Raw genomic sequence first — 24035 nt, 5'->3', positions numbered from 1 at the left:
ATCTGTCCTGAATATTGAACATCACAATTGTTCATGTCTTTTAATGTTTTGATATAGTCTGCCTCCCTTTCTATTGACTGTGTACTCTTATTAGAAAATAGCACATTTATCACAAGTGGTGAGGTGCAGCTTGTAAATACTATGGTAGATACACAATTATTCTAACATTTTTCGTGATGAAAAAAGTACATTCTGACAGTCATAATAGAACTTATGTTTATAAATGTTAATCCTGTGGATCAGTTCTGTCCCTATTGAATGTTGTCAAATTAATCAGAAACATTTTGGCCGACATTCAAATGGATTTTCTTTTGCTCTATACTTTTCAATAAAGATTCTTGAACATTTTTTATTTGCAAAATCAATAAGAAATAGATTGTCTAGCCTTCTTCAACATTTTGTGCACAGATTCCTAACCATATCTCTCTGAATTTCATGACACTTTGCCTCATAAGCAGAAATCGTTATCAAGTTCCTCTCCCATCAACAACACACCCTCCATTTGGGAACAGATATGATTTTGAAATAAGTAATGTCTATTCACAACCAATTTCTTTTTAATCAAAGTATGTTATGAAATTTTGCCCTGATAATATCTATAGCAATTGCTTTTAATGGAGAATAGAAAATCAGACTGCATTTCAATTTGATTCCTTAAGCCTGAAACATTTAGCATATTCCCACAGGATTTATCTCTTATTATTGATACTGTCGCAAAAGGTATAAAGACTTCTTTGTAAAAGAAAGTTACTGGTATAATTCACACAAACTGTTTATACAAACTTTCAGAAGAGAAAGTATTGTGAATCAAATCTAAAACTGAACAAGTCATCTACAACTGTCCTTACCAAATCTATCACTGAACAAGTCATCTACAACTGTCCTTACCAAATCTATCACTGAACAAGTCATCTACAACTGTGATTACCAAGTCTATCACTGAACAAGTCATCTACAACTGTCCTTACCAAGTCTATCACTGAACAAGTCATCTATAACTGTCCTTACCAAATCTATCACTGAATAAGTCATCTACAACTGTGATTACCAAGTCTATCACTGAACAAGTCATCTACAACTCAAATCTATCACTGAACAAGTCATCTACAACTGTGATTACCAAATCTATCACTGAACAAGTCATCTATAACTGTCCTTACCAAATCTATCACTGAATAAGTCATCTACAACTGTCCTTACCAAATCTATCACTGAACAAGTCATCTACAACTGTGATTACCAAATCTATCACTGAACAAGTCATCTACAACTGACCTTACCAAATCTATCACTGAACAAGTCATCTACAACTGTGATTACCAAATCTATCACTGAACAAGTCATCTACAACTGTCCTTACCAAGTCTATCACTGAACAAGTCATCTACAACTGTCCTTACCAAATCTATCACTGAACAAGTCATCTACAACTGACCTTACCAAATCTATCACTGAACAAGTCATCTACAACTGTGATTACCAAGTCTATCACTGAACAAGTCATCTACAACTGTCCTTACCAAATCTATCACTGAACAAGTCATCTACAACTGTCCTTACCAAATCTATCACTGAACAAGTCATCTACAACTGTCCTTACCAAATCTATCACTGAACAAGTCATCTACAACTGTCCTTACCAAATCTATCACTGAACAAGTCATCTACAACTGTCCTTACCAAATCTATCACTGAACAAGTCATCTACAACTGTCCTTACCAAATCTATCACTGAACAAGTCATCTACAACTGTCCTTACCAAATCTATCACCGAACAAGTCATCTACAACTGTCCTTACCAAATCTATCACCGAACAAGTCATCTACAACTGTCCTTACCAAATCTATCACTGAACAAGTCATCTACAACTGTGATTACCAAGTCTATCACTGAACAAGTCATCTACAACTGTCCTTACCAAGTCTATCACTGAACAAGTCATCTACAACTGTCCTTACCAAATATATCACTGAACAAGTCATCTACAACTGTCCTTACCAAATCTATCACTGAACAAGTCATCTACAACTGTCCTTACCAAGTCTATCACTGAACAAGTCATCTACAACTGTCCTTACCAAGTCTATCACTGAACAAGTCATCTACAACTGTCCTTACCAAGTCTATCACTGAACAAGTCATCTACAACTGTCCTTACCAAGTCTATCACTGAACAAGTCATCTACAACTGTCCTTACCAAATCTATCACTGAACAAGTCATCTACAACTGACCTTACCAAGTCTATCACTGAACTGTTCAACAAGTCATCTACAACTGTCCTTACCAAATATATCACTGAACAAGTCATCTACAACTGTCCTTACCAAATCTATCACTGAACAAGTCATCTACAACTGTCCTTACCAAGTCTATCACTGAACAAGTCATCTACAACTGACCTTACCAAGTCTATCACTGAACAAGTCATCTACAACTGTCCTTACCAAATCTATCACTGAACTGTTCAACAAGTCATCTACAACTGTCCTAACCAAATCTATCACTGAACAAGTCATCTACAACTGACCTTACCAAGTCTATCACTGAACTGTTCAACAAGTCATCTACAACTGTCCTTACCAAATCTATCACTGAACAAGTCATCTACAACTGTCCTTACCAAACCTATCACTGAACAAGTCATCTACAACTGTCCTTACCAAGTCTATCACTGAACAAGTCATCTACAACTGACCTTACCAAGTCTATCACTGAACAAGTCATCTACAACTGTCCTTACCAAATCTATCACTGAACAAGTCATCTACAACTGTCCTTACCAAGTCTATCACTGAACAAGTCATCTACAACTGTCCTTACCAAATCTATCACTGAACAAGTCATCTACAACTGTCCTTACCAAATCTATCACTGAACAAGTCATCTACAACTGTGATTACCAAACAAGTCATCTATCACTGAACAAGTCATCTACAACTGTCCTTACCAAATCTATCACTGAACAAGTCATCTACAACTGTCCTTACCAAATCTATCACTGAACAAGTCATCTACAACTGTCCTTACCAAATCTATCACTGAACAAGTCATCTACAACTGTCCTTACCAAATCTCTCACTGAACAAGTCATCTACAACTGTCCTTACCAAATCTATCACTGAACAAGTCATCTACAACTGTCCTTACCAAATCTATCACTGAACAAGTCATCTACAACTGTCCTTACCAAATCTATCACTGAACAAGTCATCTACAACTGTCCTTACCAAATATATCACTGAACAAGTCATCTACAACTGTCCTTACCAAATCTATCACTGAACAAGTCATCTACAACTGTCCTTACCAAATCTATCACTGAACAAGTCATCTACAACTGTCCTTACCAAATAACTAATAAAATAGATGTGTAATTCAATGAATCACTAAAAACATGCAATATGAATATTTTAATTTGAATTATTTCATATTTGACCGATTCAGACAGCATTATTGTATCCTTATAAGTTTTCAGTTTTAGAATTCATAATAGAGAATATTCATATTCAATATCTGTTCATTACGGAGTCACTATATTTCGTATTTGAGTAATACAAGCTTTTATTTATCATTTAGTCACTACACATTTATAGTTTAAAACTGCGTCACTACATTTCTATAGTTCATTTAAGAGTCATTTAATCTTTTAGTTTTAGTTATCATTCGAGTCATTAATCTTTTGGGTTATATACAGTCAATATACATGTTTATACTCTAAAACTGAGTCACTACATTTCACTAGTTCATATTGAGTCTTTTTATCTTTTGGTTATGACCAAGTCACTTCATTTCTACATGTTCATGATCTTTATAGGCTTTCAACATTTTCGTATTCATTATGAAAAACACTATCTAGTACATTTTATTAATAATGATATATAATGCAATTCAAACAGTCGTAAATATAACATAGTGGTAAATAACAAAATAGCAACAAATCAGTAAACCAAACTAGAACTTTACTCATTAAGATGAGAAAATTCAGGATGAGCAGAATGTTCGAGACAGTATGTAAATCGTAAAGAGTCTGAATCAAAAGCAACTAAACATAATGAGCAAGCATGTTACAACAACGACATTTATAACAAAGCTTAAAAAAATAAAACTGATGCAATAGGAGAAATGTCGGACCGATCACAGATGGCTTGAAATTTAGATGTACAGCCAATGAGGAGCTGGAAAATCACACAAGTTAAATATGAAGATAATTAGTGTTAGTTTTACATGTATATTGTCAAGCATATTAAAATATGAATAATTCTTAAAGATTTATTTTCCATTTAATCATTTCCCTAAAAATCATTCTGCTTATAATACTGAATCTATTTCTATACATGATTTGAATGTACTTGTGACCTTTCTTGACCTTTTACCTAGGAGTTTCCTGTTCTTGACCTTTTACCTAGGGGTTTCCTGTTCTTGACCTTTTACCTAGGGGTTTTCTGTTCTTGACCTTTTACCTAGGGGTTTCCTGTTCTTGACCTTTTACCTAGGGGTTTTCTGTTCTTGACCTTTTACCTAGGGGTTTCCTGTTCTTGACCTTTTACCTTGGGGTTTTCTGTTCTTGACCTTTTCCCTAGGGGTTTTCTGTTCTTGACCTTTTACCTAGGGGTTTTCTGTTCTTGACCTTTTACCTAGGGGTTTCCTGTTCTTGACCTTTTACCTAGGGGTTTTCTGATGTTATTTGAGTTCATGACTACACTAAAACTGCAGAAGTCAATAAAACTATAGAACTGTGTCTTTTTTCTTGTATTAAAATTAAAATCCCTATTTGGAATCACAGTATTATAAAGATTTACAGCATAATGCCCATACTGAAATCAATTGGTCTTCCAGAAAAGACACTCCACGCAAATAAAAAACAGCTACAGAAGACCACCAACAACACAAGTCAAACATTCCAGTTTGTTTAGTAAGACATCACAGTGAACACAGTGAATGTTTTTTTGAAAGCATGCAGAGATTCTGGCCTTCAGGTATGTTACCATGGTAGAGGGAGACACGCGACCTTGAACTCTGACCTTCCAATCAGAGTCTTCCCAAACTACAACTGTCAACTTTAGAAATTAAAAAAAAAAAGAATAAGGCAATAACATCACTAAAACCTTGTTTCTCCTGTTACATTGTGAATATGACACTTATAAGTGACATTATATTTAAAGGACAAACTTTTTTGCACAGATGAAAAGAAATGATAAAGCCAGGTCTAAGTTATCATGAGGTCCTCCCCAGAATGACTATCCAACATTCTATACAGGATGACATTGTAATATGTCAGACAATAAATTGTAATTATGTATTAATTAATACAAGCATTCATTGATATGTGTGTGAATGCTGGACAGCATGCTAATTGGTCATCAGAACCAAAATAAACTAATTTTCCACAGGCTGTACACCATGTACCAACTGAATACTGTGTAAATAGCAAGAATATGAAATGAGTTTGGATGTGGAGAAGCAGAAAGAAAACTTTACATATACAGTATATGTCCTAATTACTACCCTGGGTGTGTTATTTTACAAGGAAAGTCACTCCCATCTCAGTACAGTGTTAAGGAATCTTTTTATACATTGGTACTGTGAACATTGGACATTACTTACACTTCTATTCAATTCTTCTCTCCCCAGTCATAAACTGTGATAAAACCACTACACACACCAGTTCAGATATTAGAACACTTCTTTTGCTCAACAATTATTATCATGAACACTATCAAAATGACGAGATAAATGAGGTGATATTTCATATCTTGCTGTGAAAGTGAACTTTGAAGTCTGACATGACTTTGAACCAATTCTTTTTTTCTAAGAAGATTCATTAGAAAATATCCAGCTACGAAGACACCATGTTGGGAGGAAAAGATGAAACAAAAACTTGATGAAACTCCTGTTTTGGTCATATGAACTATATCATTAGCTGTTGCAGAAACCTCAAACACGTACACAACAACCCCCTACCTACACTCGGAGAAACTCAAACAAGTTATATAAGGCAAACTCACCATGATATATTGATTGGTCCTTCAATCATGTCTTAGGCATTGAATTTAATTAAATACTTTTAGGCAATAGTGATTAATTTTCATCTTCCAAGTATTACTCATTGAATTAGAAAGCTTGTCGTCGTACATATCAAAAACATCTAATACCCTCCAATCTGGGAGAGCCCCAGCTGTAACACAATATTTCTTTCTGATTGGGCAATTCTGAAATCCAATAAGGAGTCAGCCAGAAACATATTCTCACTGTTTCCTACATTAATTGAATTTGTCAGAAGAAAATTAAATCTAGGAGGGATAGCTCTCCAGGTAATCCTTATTAGGCAAAGTTGTACACATTGATTCAGTACCAAACCCTGTAACTGCAACACCATGTTGGGCAAAACAGGAATTCTTCAACAACACCAAAATAATTCATACAAGTGTTCATATTCTGGATAGCAGCTTCTTGTCAAAATACCTAAGCAATTCCAATTAAATTAAACATGAAATCATATATGCAGTTTGCATGTCTTGCATATAATTTTTAGCTGTATTTATGAATATTGTTGCTGATTGTAGGGAAAAACACTACCAAACTAAACAAGTAGAACCTATAGATGCTCCCTAAATAAACGCCAGTTCCAAAAGGGCTAATTAAGTTATGTTCTTGTATACGGCATTTCTCCTTACTGAAATCTATCTACCTATGAAGTCTGATATCTGTTATACTTTCTGTGATATGCTTCGGACAATATTATGACATATGGACAAACGGACTGACAGTTGCACAGACAAAGCTGCAAGTATACTGTATGCTCTCCCTTCAGGGAGCATAATAAAACAAAAGCAAGCATTATGTAATCAATATAACAAATTCTATTTAATAACAAGAGATCCCAGAGGGATCTTGGCGCCCACCATTTGAGGATCTGTTTTCAGTTCTTGAAGATTTGTTTGGTTTTTTTTTGTTTGTTACAGGTGTTGTAAATGTTCATGAACTGGTCTTCATTGAATGTACTCAATGATGGCACAAGATATTCTTATTAAGCACCTATTAGCAAATATCATTTGAAAAAGATCCCAAAGTATTATTAGATAGCAGTCTGTTACAGGTGGATAATGGACAATATGCTTGTGCTGTATTACTGTCGACATCCAAGATGGCTGCCTGTGGGCCACCTTGATTTCAAATCAGTCCAAAAAAGGTACAATGCACAACTAGGGACCACGGTAAACCAATATCTATGAAATATCAGAAGGATCCATCCAGAAATAGCGGTAACAAACTTTTACTTCCATAATCCAAGATGGCCACCTGTCGGCCATCTTGAATGCGAATCAGTTCAAAAAAGGCACAATGCACAACTAGGGACCAAGGGGAACCTTTATATGAAATTTGAGAAAGATCCATCCAGTACTTTTCCAGAAATAGCGGTAACAAACTTTTACATTCAAAATCCAAGATGGCCACCTGTCGGCCATCTTGAATTCGAATCAGTCCAAAAAAGGTACAATGCACAACTAGGGACCAAGGGGAACCTGCATATGAAATTTGAGGAAGATCCATCCACTACTTTCCAAGAAATAGCGGTAACAAACTTTTACATTCAAAATCCAAGATGGCCACCTGTCGGCCATCTTGAAATAGCGGTAACAAACTTCTAATCAGTCCAAAAAAGGTACAATGCACAACTAGGGACCAAGGGGAAACTGCATATGAAATTTGAGAAAGATCCATCCAGTACTTTCCAAGAAATAGCAGTAACAAACTTTTACTTCCAAAATCCAAGATGGCTGTCTGTCGGCCATCTTGAATTCGAATCAGTTCAAAAAAGGTACAATGCACAACTAGGGACCAAGGGGAAACTGCATATGAAATTTGAGAAAGATCCATCCAGTACTTTTCCAGAAATAGTGGTAACAAACTTTTACTTCCAAAATCCAAGATGGCCACCTGTCTGTCATCTTGAATTCGAATCAGTTCAAAAAAGGTACAATGCACAACTAGGGACCAAGGGGAAACTGTATATGAAATTTGAGAAATATCCATCCAGAACTTTCTGAGAAATAGCAGTAACAAACTTTTACATCCAAAATATAAGATGGCTGCCTGTCAGCCATCTTGATTTCGGATCAGTCCAAAAAAGGTACAATGCACAACTAGGGACCAAGGGGAACCTGCATATGAAATTTGAGGAAGATCCATCCACTACTTTCCAAGAAATAGCAGTAACAAACTTTTACTTCCAAAATCCAAGATGGCCACCTGTCGGCCATCTTGAATTCGAATCAGTCCAAAAAAGGTACAATGCACAACTAGGGACCAAGGGGAAACTGCATATGAAATTTGAGAAAGATCCATCCAGTACTTTTCCAGAAATAGCGGTAACAAACTTTTACTTCCAAAATCCAAGATGGCCACCTGTCGGCCATCTTGAATGCGAATCAGTTCAAAAAAGGTACAATGCACAACTAGGGACCAAGGGGAACCTTTATATGAAATTTGAGAAAGATCCATCCAGTACTTTTCCAGAAATAGCAGTAACAAGAATTGTTTACGGACGGACGGACGCGACCACGGACGCAGGGCGATTTGAATAACCCACCATCTATTAGATAGATGGTGGGCTAAAAATCTAACTTACTCCATAAACAGGCACATCAATAAATTCAACAGTCACAATCTTTTTCCACGCAATTTGTTATTTGTAGTATTACTGAATATATAAATCCATACTGCAAACAAGGATGGCACACTGAGGAGCAATAAAGACAGAAATTCTCCTTAACTTGTAAAGAGAAAACAATAATTTAATTGATTTAGTGACTTTAAAAGTTAGACATCCTAGAATGTTGTCAGTGTGTCACATTCCACCAAGTGAAACTGTAAATGAGCTGAAAACTCTATCACAAAACTTCCAGGCAATCTCAAGTTAGATGTAATCTCACCATACATTGCTATAATATTGTCAATCAAAGTGATGTGATAATATATGTATGGCATGTTAGTTGAGTAACTATGATCAGCACAGATGGACCAAGTGAGCAACTTGTATTACACTAAATCACATTTTGATTTAGAGAACATGTATTGATATCATATGCCTGTAACCTGACCTTTGACTCCATGAATATTGATGTGCAAAAGAAAACTCCGGTTTCCAAACGGCAATCAATTTTCTATTCACAGTAACAGTGACCTTGACTTTGGTAACTCAGGTCACAATAATCAATTTTCTATTCACAGTAACACTGACCTTGACCTTAGGTAACTCAGGTCACAATAAGGTAATCAATTTTCTATTCACAGTGACACTGACCTTGACCTTAGGTAACGCAGGTCACAATAAGGTAATCAATTTTCTATTCATAGTAACACTGACCTTGACCTTAGGTAACGCAGGTCACAATAAGGTAATCAATTTTCTATTCATAGTAACTGTGACCTTGGATAATTCAAGTCACTAAATAGTAATCAATTTTCTATTCATAGTACCAGTGACATGGACTTTTAACCGAGATCTGAAAACAACCTCAGTCAAGTACATTGAATAAGGAACTAGTATGTGAATTCTGAATGTGTTGTGTCTCAAGTGACCACCAATCTATTAACTGATTAACACACACAACAACTGATGACTATGACCAACACAGTGATCACAATATGCCACATGAAAGGCTTCTCTAAAACTGCTGAGAATCTTTCATCACAATAACAGCAGCCATGACACACTACAGGGTAATCACTTCTTCGAAGCTGTATTTAAGATGGATCATAAAAGGAATTGTTTTGTATGTCTGGTACTCTGACATGTATAACTGTGATGTATTAAATCATAACAAACAGCTACTTTGACAGGAAAGTAAACAACAACAAAGAACAGTATATACACAAGCAGTCAAGTTATTTTACAATGCTTTTATAGAGTTTCTGTTTCAATTACTTAATTCAACACTTTGATATGTTTGGTTTTTTATTTCCCAATCAGTGAAGCAATTAATTCTAATACTTTTCTCTATCAAAACTTGAGTTTGCGAAATTGTCTTAATTTCAAAGGCAGACTTCGAGAACTAAAAAAGAAATCAAACGGGCCTGTATCACTAACCCATTTTTTTGTTTTTATTTCAACTAACAAGACATTATTTCTGCTAATTTCACATGATAATTTGATTTCTATTTTGACTCTTAGAGTTGTTACAGTAAAATTTACATGATGCCTCAATAACATAAAACTGCTGTGTATCATATTGAAGTTTTAATGTGCAAACAAAGTTAAAATTGCTAATATTTATAGAATGAAAATGAGATTAATTCCAAGCTTTTGAGACAAACCAGGGCAATGATTCAACTCTATAAGTAGCAGCATCTAATAAGAACCACAGTGCATTATCAAATTAAGTTTGGCCTTGTGAAAATTGAGAGGCTGATAATAATTGCTGACAAAAGGTGTTCATCTTTAATTGGGAATTCATTTGAAAGCAACAATTTGACACTGGCCACAAGAGAAACTTTGATATCAAGTTTTGTTAAAATTGGTGGGATTCAAATTGAAAAGCAGATAAAGTTTTAGCAAATCAGAGACAAGAAGAGGCTGACATGTTTGATGTTAAAAGAATGGACCAATGAAAAGTATCTAAATAGAAAAAGAAATATCCTAGTGAGTAGAAATCTTATCATTAGTTAACTGAAGTTACACAGGTAAAGAAGATGATGTGCAAAACAGATTCTTGCTATGCTTAGCATTTACAAACAGAGAATAGGTGTACATGTATGTTCAACATGTCTAGAACATGTCAAGTATAGTTTTTAGTTGTTCAGCATGGGCACTAATGTTTAGAATATGTAAGAAAAGGGAAAGGATGGGGAATATTAATGTAAAGATTTTTAGGCTTTCAACAAGCTTGAATGTTATATTTTGCCTAAATATAAAAGAACTGCTTTTCTCTTGCCTTTACAGACACGTCCAGGCTTTTCCCAGGATACCTAGTAAAATAACCTTATCATGATGCTGTGTTGAAATTAGACTAACACCACTTCAACAATCCATTGATCCATCAACACTGCTGTCAGACAAAGTCAACAGGAAAAGAGGAAAAAAAATATCTGTAATGATCTAAACCTTAAGGGAAAGTTTCTTAGTTGTCATACACTCACCAAGCTATTAACAAAAACTTTCTCCCTAGAACAGAGAGCAGATTCCCTCACTCCCTAAAACGGTAAGCTCTATACTCAATGATTAGAACGAGTGACAAATGATATACAAATATTATCCTAATTCATAACATACACTTGAAAGAGGATCATACATTCAGATGGGTAACCTGGCTAACCCGCATTTTTTTTTATCTACAATACACACTCAGAAAGGGAACTAGGGTAACCATGACAGCAGACCATTTCCTTATTCACACCACACACTCAGAAGGATAACTAGGGTGACAACCTATTTCCCTATCTACACCATGAATTTGGGATAACCAGGGTGACCAACCATTTTTCTTATCTACATCATACATTCAAGAGGGTAACCAGGGCAACCAGCCATTTCCTTATTAACACCATACACTCAGAGGTATAACATTGGTTACTAGGGCAACCAGTCCATCTTGTATTTTTGAACATTTTCTTTGCATTGGTATTTGCAATAGAATTAAAGTTTTCATCACACAACTAGTAGAAGATTTGAGTGTGACATATTGATGACTACACGGTCACCTTCACAGGCAAATGACCCCTGTGAAGGGTACAAAAAGCCATGACGTACTTAGTATATGAGTTGGTATGGAATTGATCAATTATTGGCTGTACTATAATCTTATGTACAATAAAGTTGAAAATAGTCTGATGAGATGGTAGCAGATTATTGGGGAAAAAGTACACAACATAATATCAATATTTTGAAGTCAATTTGGCAACACTTTGTTTAATACTTCGTTCTAGATGTGCAAGATCAAGTCAAAAACTCTAAAGACTTTGCAGACCTTATCCAAAACAATCAGGAATTCATTTCATACACTGTAGGGCCTTTTTTAACTGACACTGACAAAGCATATGGTATCATTCTGAGCTGCCTAGAGCAAAACCAGTCATGGTGAACGAACACCAGTTTCCATATCCAAGACATCATGGATTTACAAGAATTTGTCCTTACAACACCATACTTTGCTTTCCGAGATACCATCTATCAGCAACGGTTTGGCACAGCCATGGGCAGACCAGTGCGTGAGATTGTGGCCAACTTATTTATGGAGCACTTGGAGACAGAGGCTACAGCCACAGCCCTACAAGCTTAGTCTGTGGAAAGATATGGTGATGACAACTTTGGAATAGTCAAGAAAGGGTTACAGAAAGACTTGATTGCCCATATCAATACCATAGATACCACCAACAGCATCAAATTCACCAGCAAGGAAAAAACAGATGGCACTATGCTATTCCCTGACACTCTTCCAGTAAAGAAAGATAATAGTACTATCAAAGTAATGGTCTTGAGGAAAAAGATGCACACAGACAAATTATTCAACTTCTGATTGCAAAACCCTTTACATCAGATGTTGAACGTCGTAAAAACTTTGTTCAACGGATGTGAGATTTTCACAGAAGAACAATGTAAGAAACAAGAACAAAATCTTATCCTTAGTGACATAAAAACACATGGCAACCCTGATCTGTCAATCCAGAAATGAACAACAAATATAGCGAAAGCAAAGAAAATAGTAAGAGATGCAACAACAAGGAAAAGAACAAAAAGAAAGAACAGGTAGTCATCCCTTACATCAAATGCCTGTCAGAATCCATTCAGAAAATTTCCTGTTGTCATGATATTGCAACAGCCATGAAACCTCCCAAGACTCCCTCAAACCTTCTAGTCCTCTCTGAGGACAAAACACTCGCGGAGAACATCAAAGAATGCTTATACAAAATTAGATGCCAGAATCGTGACGCATTGTATATCAGAGAAACAAGCAAGAGATTTGGAGGCTGACTTATTCAACATCAGAAAGACTTGGAATCCTAAGAGGGCAAAATATTCATCAGATCAGCAAAAACCTCAGTCCCAGATCAATAATCATATAAATCAGAACTTACAATCATTCCACACATCATATCATGGAGTGGGAAAATTCCAAATAGTCATTAACCTTTTCAGGCTGGTCATATATGACTTAGTGTTAAACAAAGTGTAGCCAAATCTATAATCTGTTTACTATCTCATCACACTATTTTCAGATCAGGATACATGGGTTTATAGTTCAGCCAAAAGTTGGTTGATTCCTAACTACATGGTATGCTATGTATATTAGTGTTGGCATGCTCCACACTGGTCATTTGTCTTATGAAGGTGACAGTGTAGTCATTGAAATGTCATTCTCAAATCTTCTACTTGTAGTGTTAAAAGAACTTTTATTCTACAGCCCTTTCCTTATCAACACCATTCACTCAGAGGAGTAACTTGGATAATCACGACAACTTGTTATTCATCTGAGTGTATGGTGCTTATCTGCACCATACAATCAGATGAATAACCTGGGTAACCAGCCCTTTCTTTATCTACACCTTACATTCAACAGAATGACCAGGTAACTCAGAATAGTAAATAGAATGAAAAGTCTTTTGATTTCTACAGTAGACATTTTGAAGAGAAAGTATCTAGGTCAAGAGATGATGAATACCATATACTTAGAAGAGCAACTAGGTGACCACACAAGAGATACAGTAAACCAACTTTCTTTTCCACAGCTACAATCTTTTGCCATATCAGCAATGCAACAAATAAGCAGCTATTTACTTGCCCAAATTTTGAACTAATGTTGTATAATGTAATGGCATGGTCTTCTTTCTCTGGGGAGACATATCGAGTTGCTTATTTGGCCACAATAGGCTAGCTTATAGTAAAACTTTTAAGGGACACAGGTCAGTAGTGACCTGTTCATAGACCTGAACGACTTTTGAAACCTAGTAATTAGCAGAAAGTGCAATAGCCAGAGGAATATACAAGTATAACTTTTAAATCATCAGGGGTCTCGTGTCCTCGTTTAGATAGCAATTTGAAGGTTGTTTAGTTATTTAAAAACTTGCATGGCTTTGTAAACATAATATAGATCTCCATTAGAGAGTTTCATTTAATTCACAATCGAACACCCAAGGAAATAAATTGTCCTTGATACTGAATATAATCTCAGATTACAGCTGTATGTATGTCTGAAGACATCAGTTCAGAATAAACTGCATGTATAGTAAATAGTAATCATCATAAGGTAGCAAAAGAGAACTCCGTCTTCATTATCCATGTTTTGATTCATGGAGATTAATTTTCGCAAAATTTGCACAAGTATGTATCAAACATGAAAGAAAGTTGGTTTACAATATATCAATACAGCCGTTTACACACAGAACAGGAACCAAGAATGATGGATACTCCATATCTCCTAATGCATCAATCTTATCAACTTCCTATATCTGTTCTACCAACCATCAAAATCTAGTGAAATCTATTTAAATCCAATCTATCATTCTTTTACATAATTCACGATATCAATTAGAATGATTCAAATTTGAATCTTCAGTCATAAACTGACGTAATGGAAACCGGACCTTCAGATTTTCCTTACATCAACATTTTATTCAAATTAGATGAATGATAGGAGGAAATTTTTCATTAGATTTTCTAATCCAATACATTAATTTTGACATAAAACAATGAACTATGCCCTACTGACCCCTACAACATTGGTCAATCACCTAACAGGGGTGTTTTTCCAAAGCATGCCACTTACCCTTCTAAACTGTGAAGCTGCCTGAGATGAGGATGACCCTCGGTTGTACACGGGCCTCTTGGGAGGCGACCCTGATACAAGGTCGTCCGAGGTCACCACACTGTCACTATGATCACTGCTACTGGGAGAGTCATTACTCTCGTAATCTGAGGTAATGTTTAACCTGCGAAGAGAGGTCATCTGCTGTTCTTTAATGAGAGGAAGTTTAGAGTGGTCTCCCTCATCCATGGCAGAAGGGGAAAAATCAGAATCTTCTTTAGTAGTACTAGTAGAGTATGAACTGATATGTTTAGAGGAAGATGATGATGATGATAAGCTATCCCCCCTTCCAATGGAACTTTCCAGTCCCTGGACAGAGGAAGCCATGCTTTTACGTGAAAATCGCTTGGAATGGCTAGATCCCGCAGGCGAGGGTGAAGCAAGAGAGAATGAGCGTGATTTTGGAATTGTTAGAATGACTGTTGGGGAGCTTGGGGAGGGACTATTACTACGGCTTCCCACCGGACTGGAGGCAGGTGTTCCATCACGAGAGTGTCGGAAGCTTGAACTCCGGATCCGACAAGGTTCCAACTCCAGAGTGGGCATGCCTGTTGCAGAGGTTGTTGTTGTCCAGGTACTGGTGGACATACGACGAATCAGGCTCGGTGGCAGACTCCTACGCATTTTCTGTAAGGAGATGAAGAACAATGTAATAATTTAGAATATCAAACAATGTAATCATCTAACTATCAACTGTTAAAGTTACATGCGCTTTGTATTGCTCTCTGAACAGTTGACCCTTTTGGCAATTAAAGTTTATTGAAAATTGAGATATTATTTACTGGATCATCCCATTTTGGTTCCTTTTGGAGTCTCTTTGACAGTGGCCATATTTAAATAAATCTGAATTTCTTTTTCATAGATCAAGCAAATTTTCATTTAATTGGTAGGTTAGGATTGTTTGGTGAGAATTGCATGCAGTTTTATAATGAACATTTCTTCATAGATTTCTTGGCGGTGTTTTATGACAGAATGATAAACAAATGCCTCAATTTTATTGAATTATACTGAGGTGCATCCACGTATAATGACTATCTCTTTTATTCCTAATTCTTTTATTGTCAGAATTAATCATGGAGACAAGATATTCATCCAACACTGTGTTGCACATGATCCTCACAAGCAGATCAATACTTGATGTCAATCTAATGCATATTTGATGAGGTCACCGACCACCAGGGCCTAGATCCTCAGGAGCCTGATAAGCTTAAAATCCAAAATATTTTCAACAATGTTGTAATTCAATATTCCATGTACATATGTAGATTTAGTGCACAAATGAAAAATGATTTTCTGATGCTAAAAAATCAAATAATTTTTCTATAAATATTCACTTCTATTTTTCATAAAACTTTTTCACATATATGCCTAAATTTCCCCCAAAAATCTACAGATCTGATATCAGTTTTATAAACATTTGAAGAATTAACAACCATCACGTAACTCTACATTTACAACTGTTCACCATAAAATAACAGACAATTAGCTTTAAAGTGCAAAATTTGCAAGGACATACTTTTGACGGACCAACAAAAAATGAAAGCCCTATGATAAAAACCGAAAATATTTTACATAAAGCTTTAAAAGGTTGTTGTCATATTGAACACTGAGCTAAAGCCAGTTAAAGACATAGATGTAACGTTATTGATGGGGCTGATTACCATTATCTGCATAATTTCCAGTGATTGGTGTATTAAAATAATTGACACTTCAGGTAAATCAGATTCTGTTACTTTATCTTTCCATAACATACATATTATCTGAGGGAATATATTCATCATAAAGTACTTATTTCTAATCAATAATGCTACCAATCCCTGGGTCCACTTTGATCACCGATGATTGATTTGGACAAAGCTAATCCCATTTTCTACCTGACTAGGACTGGAAATGTTGAGTTAAGAAAAGGATATATTACTTGACACAGACAATAATATTTTATGTAGTATGTATCTAAACTTTAATTAAATTCACAAATATCAGAACATACATTTACCCTGGGTAACATAAAATTAAGTACCGGTGCCTTGGTGTAATAAATCTGAATTATATTACTTATTTCTTTATCAAGATATCAAAATTGAGTAGCCTAGGATCTTGAAGCAAAAAATGCTTTTGGAAGTAATCCAATAGCACTTTATGTTTGAGTGACAGGTGGGTAGTGGATGGTTTCTGTAAAGGATGATTATTTTTGGGGTGACAGGTGGGGAGTGGATGGTTTCTGTAAAGGATGATTATTTTTGGAATGACAGGTGGGTAGTGGATGGTTTCTATAAAGGATGATTATTTTTGGAATGACAGGTGGGTAGTGGATGGTTTCTGTAAAGGATGATTATTTTTGGGGTGACAGGTTGGTAGTGGATGGTTTCTGTAAAGGATGATTATTTTTGGAATGACAGGTGGGTAGTGGATGGTTTCTGTAAAGGATGATTATTTTTTGGGGGTGATAGGTGGGTAGTGGATGGTTTCTGTAAAGGCTGATTATTTTTGGGGTGACAGGTGGGGAGTGGATGGTTTCTGTAATGGATGATTATTTTTGGGGGTGATAGGTGGGGAGTGGATGGTTTCTGTAAAGGATGATTATTTTTGGGGTGACAGGTTGGTAGTGGATGGTTTCTGTAAAGGCTGATTATTTTTGGGATGACAGGTGGGTAGTGGATGGTTTCTGTAATGGATGATTATTTTTGGGGGTGATAGGTGGGGAGTGGATGGTTTCTGTAAAGGATGATTATTTTTGGGGTGACAGGTGGGTAGTGGATGGTTTCTGTAAAGGCTGATTATTTTTGGGGTGACAGGTGGGGAGTGGATGGTTTCTGTAATGGATGATTATTTTTGGGGGTGATAGGTGGGGAGTGGATGGTTTCTGTAAAGGATGATTATTTTTGGGGTGACAGGTGGGTAGTGGATGGTTTCTGTAAAGGATGATTATTTTTGGAATGACAGGTGGGTAGTGGATGGTTTCTGTAATGGATGATTATTTTTGGAATGACAGGTGGGGAGTGGATGGTTTCTGTAAAGGATGATTATTTTTGGGGTGACAGGTGGGGAGTGGATGGTTTCTGTAAAGGATGATTATTTTTGGGATGACAGGTGGGTAGTGGATGGTTTCTGTAAAGGCTGATTATTTTTGGGATGACAGGTGGGGAGTGGATGGTTTCTGTAAAGGCTGATTATTTTTGGGATGACAGGTGGGTAGTGGATGGTTTCTGTAAAGGCTGATTATTTTTGGAATGACAGGTGGGTAGTGGATGGTTTCTATAAAGGATGATTATTTTTGGGGTGACAGGTGGGGAGTGGATGGTTTCTGTAAAGGCTGATTATTTTTGGGATGACAGGTGGGTAGTGGATGGTTTCTGTAAAGGCTGATTATTTTTGGGGTGACAGGTGGGGAGTGGATGGTTTCTGTAAAGGATGATTATTTTTGGGGTGACAGGTGGGGAGTGGATGGTTTCTGTAAAGGATGATTATTTTTGGGGTGACAGGTGGGGAGTGGATGGTTTCTGTAAAGGATGATTATTTTTTGGGGTGACAGGTGGGGAGTGGATGGTTTCTGTAAAGGCTGATTATTTTTGGGGTGATAGGTGGGGAGTGGATGGTTTCTGTAAAGGATGATTATTTTTGGAAAGACAGGTGGGGAGTGGATGGTTTCTGTAAAGGATGATTATTTTTGGAAAGACAGGTGGGTAGTGGATGGTTTCTGTAAAGGATGATTATTTTTGGGGTGACAGGTGGGGAGTGGATGGTTTCTGTAAAGGCTGATTATTTTTGGAAAGACAGGTGGGGAGTGGATGGTTTCTGTAAAGGCTGATTATTTTTGGAATGACAGGTGGGTAGTGGATGGTTTCTGTAAAGGCTGATTATTTTTGGAATGACAGGTTGGTAGTGGATGGTTTCTGTAAAGGATGATTATTTTTGGAATGACAGGTGGGGAGTGGATGGTTTCTGTAAAGGATGATTATTTTTGGAATGACAGGTGGGTAGTGGATGGTTTCTGTAAAGGCTGATTATTTTTGGAATGACAGGTTGGTAGTGGATGGTTTCTGTAAAGGATGATTATTTTTGGAATGACAGGTGGGGAGTGGATGGTTTCTGTAAAGGATGATTATTTTTGGGATGACAGGTGGGTAGTGGATGGTTTCTGTAAAGGATGATTATTTTTGGAATGACAGGTGGGGAGTGGATGGTTTCTGTAAAGGCTGATTATTTTTGGAAAGACAGGTGGGGAGTGGATGGTTTCTGTAATGGATGATTATTTTTGGGATGACAGGTGGGGAGTGGATGGTTTCTGTAAAGGCTGATTATTTTTTGGGGTGATAGGTGGGTAGTGGATGGTTTCTGTAAAGGATGATTATTTTTGGAATGACAGGTGGGTAGTGGATGGTTTCTGTAAAGGCTGATTATTTTTGGGATGACAGGTGGGTAGTGGATGGTTTCTGTAAAGGCTGATTATTTTTTGGGGTGATAGGTGGGTAGTGGATGGTTTCTGTAAAGGCTGATTATTTTTGGAATGACAGGTGGGGAGTGGATGGTTTCTGTAAAGGCTGATTATTTTTGGAAAGACAGGTGGGTAGTGGATGGTTTCTGTAAAGGCTGATTATTTTTGGGGTGACAGGTGGGGAGTGGATGGTTTCTGTAAAGGATGATTATTTTTGGGGTGACAGGTGGGGAGTGGATGGTTTCTGTAAAGGATGATTATTTTTGGGGTGACAGGTGGGGAGTGGATGGTTTCTGTAAAGGATGATTATTTTTTGGGGTGACAGGTGGGGAGTGGATGGTTTCTGTAAAGGCTGATTATTTTTGGGGTGATAGGTGGGGAGTGGATGGTTTCTGTAAAGGCTGATTATTTTTTGGGGTGACAGGTGGGTAGTGGATGGTTTCTGTAAAGGATGATTATTTTTGGAAAGACAGGTGGGGAGTGGATGGTTTCTGTAAAGGATGATTATTTTTGGAAAGACAGGTGGGTAGTGGATGGTTTCTGTAAAGGCTGATTATTTTTGGGGTGACAGGTGGGGAGTGGATGGTTTCTGTAAAGACTGATTATTTTTGGAAAGACAGGTGGGGAGTGGATGGTTTCTGTAAAGGCTGATTATTTTTGGAATGACAGGTGGGTAGTGGATGGTTTCTGTAAAGGCTGATTATTTTTGGAATGACAGGTTGGTAGTGGATGGTTTCTGTAAAGGATGATTATTTTTGGAATGACAGGTGGGGAGTGGATGGTTTCTGTAAAGGATGATTATTTTTGGAATGACAGGTGGGTAGTGGATGGTTTCTGTAAAGGCTGATTATTTTTGGAATGACAGGTTGGTAGTGGATGGTTTCTGTAAAGGATGATTATTTTTGGAATGACAGGTAGGGAGTGGATGGTTTCTGTAAAGGCTGATTATTTTTGGGATGACAGGTGGGTAGTGGATGGTTTCTGTAAAGGATGATTATTTTTGGAATGACAGGTGGGGAGTGGATGGTTTCTGTAAAGGCTGATTATTTTTGGAAAGACAGGTGGGGAGTGGATGGTTTCTGTAATGGATGATTATTTTTGGGATGACAGGTGGGGAGTGGATGGTTTCTGTAAAGGCTGATTATTTTTTGGGGTGATAGGTGGGTAGTGGATGGTTTCTGTAAAGGATGATTATTTTTGGAATGACAGGTGGGTAGTGGATGGTTTCTGTAAAGGCTGATTATTTTTGGGATGACAGGTGGGTAGTGGATGGTTTCTGTAAAGGCTGATTATTTTTTGGGGTGATAGGTGGGTAGTGGATGGTTTCTGTAAAGGCTGATTATTTTTGGGGTGACAGGTGGGTAGTGGATGGTTTCTGTAAAGGCTGATTATTTTTTGGGGTGACAGGTGGGGAGTGGATGGTTTCTGTAAAGGCTGATTATTTTTTGGGGTGATAGGTGGGTAGTGGATGGTTTCTGTAAAGGATGATTATTTTTGGAATGACAGGTGGGTAGTGGATGGTTTCTGTAAAGGCTGATTATTTTTGGGGTGACAGGTGGGTAGTGGATGGTTTCTGTAAAGGATGATTATTTTTGGGATGACAGGTGGGGAGTGGATGGTTTCTGTAAAGGATGATTATTTTTGGGGTGACAGGTGGGTAGTGGATGGTTTCTGTAAAGGCTGATTATTTTTTGGGGTGACAGGTGGGGAGTGGATGGTTTCTGTAAAGGATGATTATTTTTGGGGTGACAGGTGGGTAGTGGATGGTTTCTGTAAAGGCTGATTATTTTTTGGGGTGACAGGTGGGGAGTGGATGGTTTCTGTAAAGGCTGATTATTTTTTGGGGTGATAGGTGGGTAGTGGATGGTTTCTGTAAAGGATGATTATTTTTGGAATGACAGGTGGGGAGTGGATGGTTTCTGTAAAGGCTGATTATTTTTGGGATGACAGGTGGGGAGTGGATGGTTTCTGTAAAGGCTGATTATTTTTTGGGGTGATAGGTGGGTAGTGGATGGTTTCTGTAAAGGATGATTATTTTTGGGGTGACAGGTGGGTAGTGGATGGTTTCTGTAAAGGCTGATTATTTTTTGGGGTGACAGGTGGGGAGTGGATGGTTTCTGTAAAGGCTGATTATTTTTTGGGGTGATAGGTGGGTAGTGGATGGTTTCTGTAAAGGATGATTATTTTTGGAATGACAGGTGGGTAGTGGATGGTTTCTGTAAAGGCTGATTATTTTTGGGGTGACAGGTGGGAAGTGGATGGTTTCTGTAAAGGCTGATTATTTTTGGGGTGAAAGGTGGGTAGTGGATGGTTTCTGTAAAGGATGATTATTTTTGGGATGACAGGTGGGGAGTGGATGGTTTCTGTAAAGGATGATTATTTTTGGGGTGACAGGTGGGTAGTGGATGGTTTCTGTAAAGGATGATTATTTTTGGGGTGACAGGTGGGGAGTGGATGGTTTCTGTAAAGGATGATTATTTTTTGGGGTGATAGGTGGGTAGTGGATGGTTTCTGTAAAGGATGATTATTTTTGGGGTGACAGGTGGGGAGTGGATGGTTTCTGTAAAGGCTGATTATTTTTGGGGTGACAGGTGGGGAGTGGATGGTTTCTGTAAAGGCTGATTATTTTTGGGATGACAGGTGGGTAGTGGATGGTTTCTGTAAAGGATGATTATTTTTGGGATGACAGGTGGGGAGTGGATGGTTTCTGTAAAGGATGATTATTTTTGGGATGACAGGTGGGGAGTGGATGATTTCTGTAAAGGCTGATTATTTTTGGGATGACAGGTGGGGAGTGGATGGTTTCTGTAAAGGCTGATTATTTTTGGGGTGACAGGTGGGGAGTGGATGGTTTCTGTAAAGGATGATTATTTTTTGGGGTGACAGGTGGGGAGTGGATGGTTTCTGTAATGGATGATTATTTTTTGGGGTGATAGGTGGGGAGTGGATGGTTTCTGTAAAGGCTGATTATTTTTGGGATGACAGGTTGGTAGTGGATGGTTTCTGTAAAGGATGATTATTTTTGGAATGACAGGTGGGTAGTGGATGGTTTCTGTAAAGGATGATTATTTTTGGAATGACAGGTGGGGAGTGGATGGTTTCTGTAATGGATGATTATTTTTGGGATGACAGGTTGGGAGTGGATGCTTTCTGTAAAGGATGATCATTTTTGGGGGTGATAGGTGGGATATGGTAGTGGATGGGTTTCATAATTCTACTGAAAGCTTAAAAAAAAACAAAACACTATATCTTTATGTAAATCTATCACCTTTCATAAATTATATTCTAAATAGACAGTGAAGATAATAGACTATATACCTCAACGATGAAAGCAATAAAGAAATAGTTTAAATGAGAGAAAGGACAGAGAAATTGTTTAAACAAGGTAAAGAGTAGGGGAATGGTTTATACACAGAGAAGACAGTGTAGTTTTTCATCCTATCATTGTTAAGAGCAGAAAATAAAACCCCTCAAAAATGAAAAATACCTCACAATATTTTTTAGTATTTTCTCAATTTTCCACAGCCCCTTATTATCAACATTATGAATTTTGTAAGGGCTGTTGAGAGGAGACTTTCAGCCTAGTTTAACAAGGAAAGTTATTCCTCCATGTATCCAAGAGCCTTCCTGTAAGAAATACAGTGATCAATATTCAAACCACCTTAATTGAATTTTCCACATGAATACAAGAAAAGGATGTGAACCTTGGGTAACATGGAGGGTCGTTCCCCAGTGTATGGACTCTCCTCATTGTCTGAACTGTAGTTGGTGGACTCTGTGAGGGACACCAATGGACTGACGCGTGGTTTGTGGAAAGACGAATGACTCTCTGCTGGCTTGAGAAGATTTCCTAAAGTTCTCAAGCCACTGATAACATTAGGTGGTAATGACACATCCGCAAGCATGTCCGTGATAAGACCATGGGCTTCTCCGAGAATTGCAGACTCAAAACTGGATGAAGAACACTGCAAAGACAATACAAGAAAACTGGGTTACAACAAGATAGAATATGTACATAGAAATTGTGTATTGATTATATACTACAACATGTCTGCTGTACCTCTAGTTGGATCGAAATTCTAATTCTGTCTGAATTCTTAAACAAGATAGTTTACTGGAACTCCATAATCCAGTCACCATCATCCCAAGTCCGTCATTCCTAGCAATAGTGGCTGGAGTTTAGATCGCTGTGTAACATATACAGTTATTTAACATCATAATACTCAGATATTTCAGGTTGGCAAGTAAGAAAATGCTGGTGGTACAATATGTACATAATGATCTTGTAAAAATTCTGTAGTAATGAGGTTAATCAAAATACATAGAATTTTTAGAAAGAAAATTCTGGACACATAACTTTTATTTCTAACATAATTATAGAAAATAAAATATATACATACTTTCATACATTGCCATTAATATTACTCAAATATATATAAATGTATTTGATGGTGCTATAATTTTGTGATCTGAAATAACCAAATATTTTACATACTTTAGATATACAAACATACTGGAAGTAACATATCTAAAGTTTGAATGAAAACAAGGTTTGACAAACATTTATTACCCAGTGTCATATGCAATATTGTTTATAGTGATATTCATAACTGTAATATGGATGATCTCAACACTAATTGGTAAGTTTACTAAAACTTTTCAAAGAAGTTGATTTCCAGTTAACTGGAAATCCTGAGATAGACAGACATAAAGGATTGATGGTCAAACACAACTAATGCATGTTCCAGAGTCTCATGTCTTTTAATATGCAGTCCTGCCTGCAGCTTTTCTGTTA

At 37.0% G+C, this 24035-nt stretch overlaps 1 protein-coding gene across 1 annotated transcript in view; it reads right to left on the bottom strand.

The window, feature by feature from the left end:
* The window catches only part of LOC132552874 (cGMP-inhibited 3',5'-cyclic phosphodiesterase 3A-like), a gene marked incomplete at its 5' end in the record, with an annotated part of 39301 nt that extends 16096 nt beyond the window's left edge, over nt 1–23205 (bottom strand). The window contains 2 exons of the mRNA XM_060217070.1: nt 14767–15432; nt 22945–23205. Coding sequence (XP_060073053.1) covers nt 14767–15432; nt 22945–23205 — 927 coding nt within the window. The remainder of the gene's footprint in view (nt 1–14766; nt 15433–22944) is intronic.
* Nucleotides 23206–24035: the final 830 nt, after the last annotated feature.

The sequence above is a fragment of the Ylistrum balloti genome, unplaced genomic scaffold (genome assembly GCF_031769215.1).
Source record: "Ylistrum balloti isolate Yb309-2 unplaced genomic scaffold, AGI_CSIRO_Ybal_v1 Utg369634, whole genome shotgun sequence".
NCBI classification, from domain to species: domain Eukaryota; kingdom Metazoa; phylum Mollusca; class Bivalvia; order Pectinida; family Pectinidae; genus Ylistrum; species Ylistrum balloti.
Note: the sequence above shows the minus strand (reverse complement) of the source record. Positions and strands in the feature narration are given on the sequence as shown.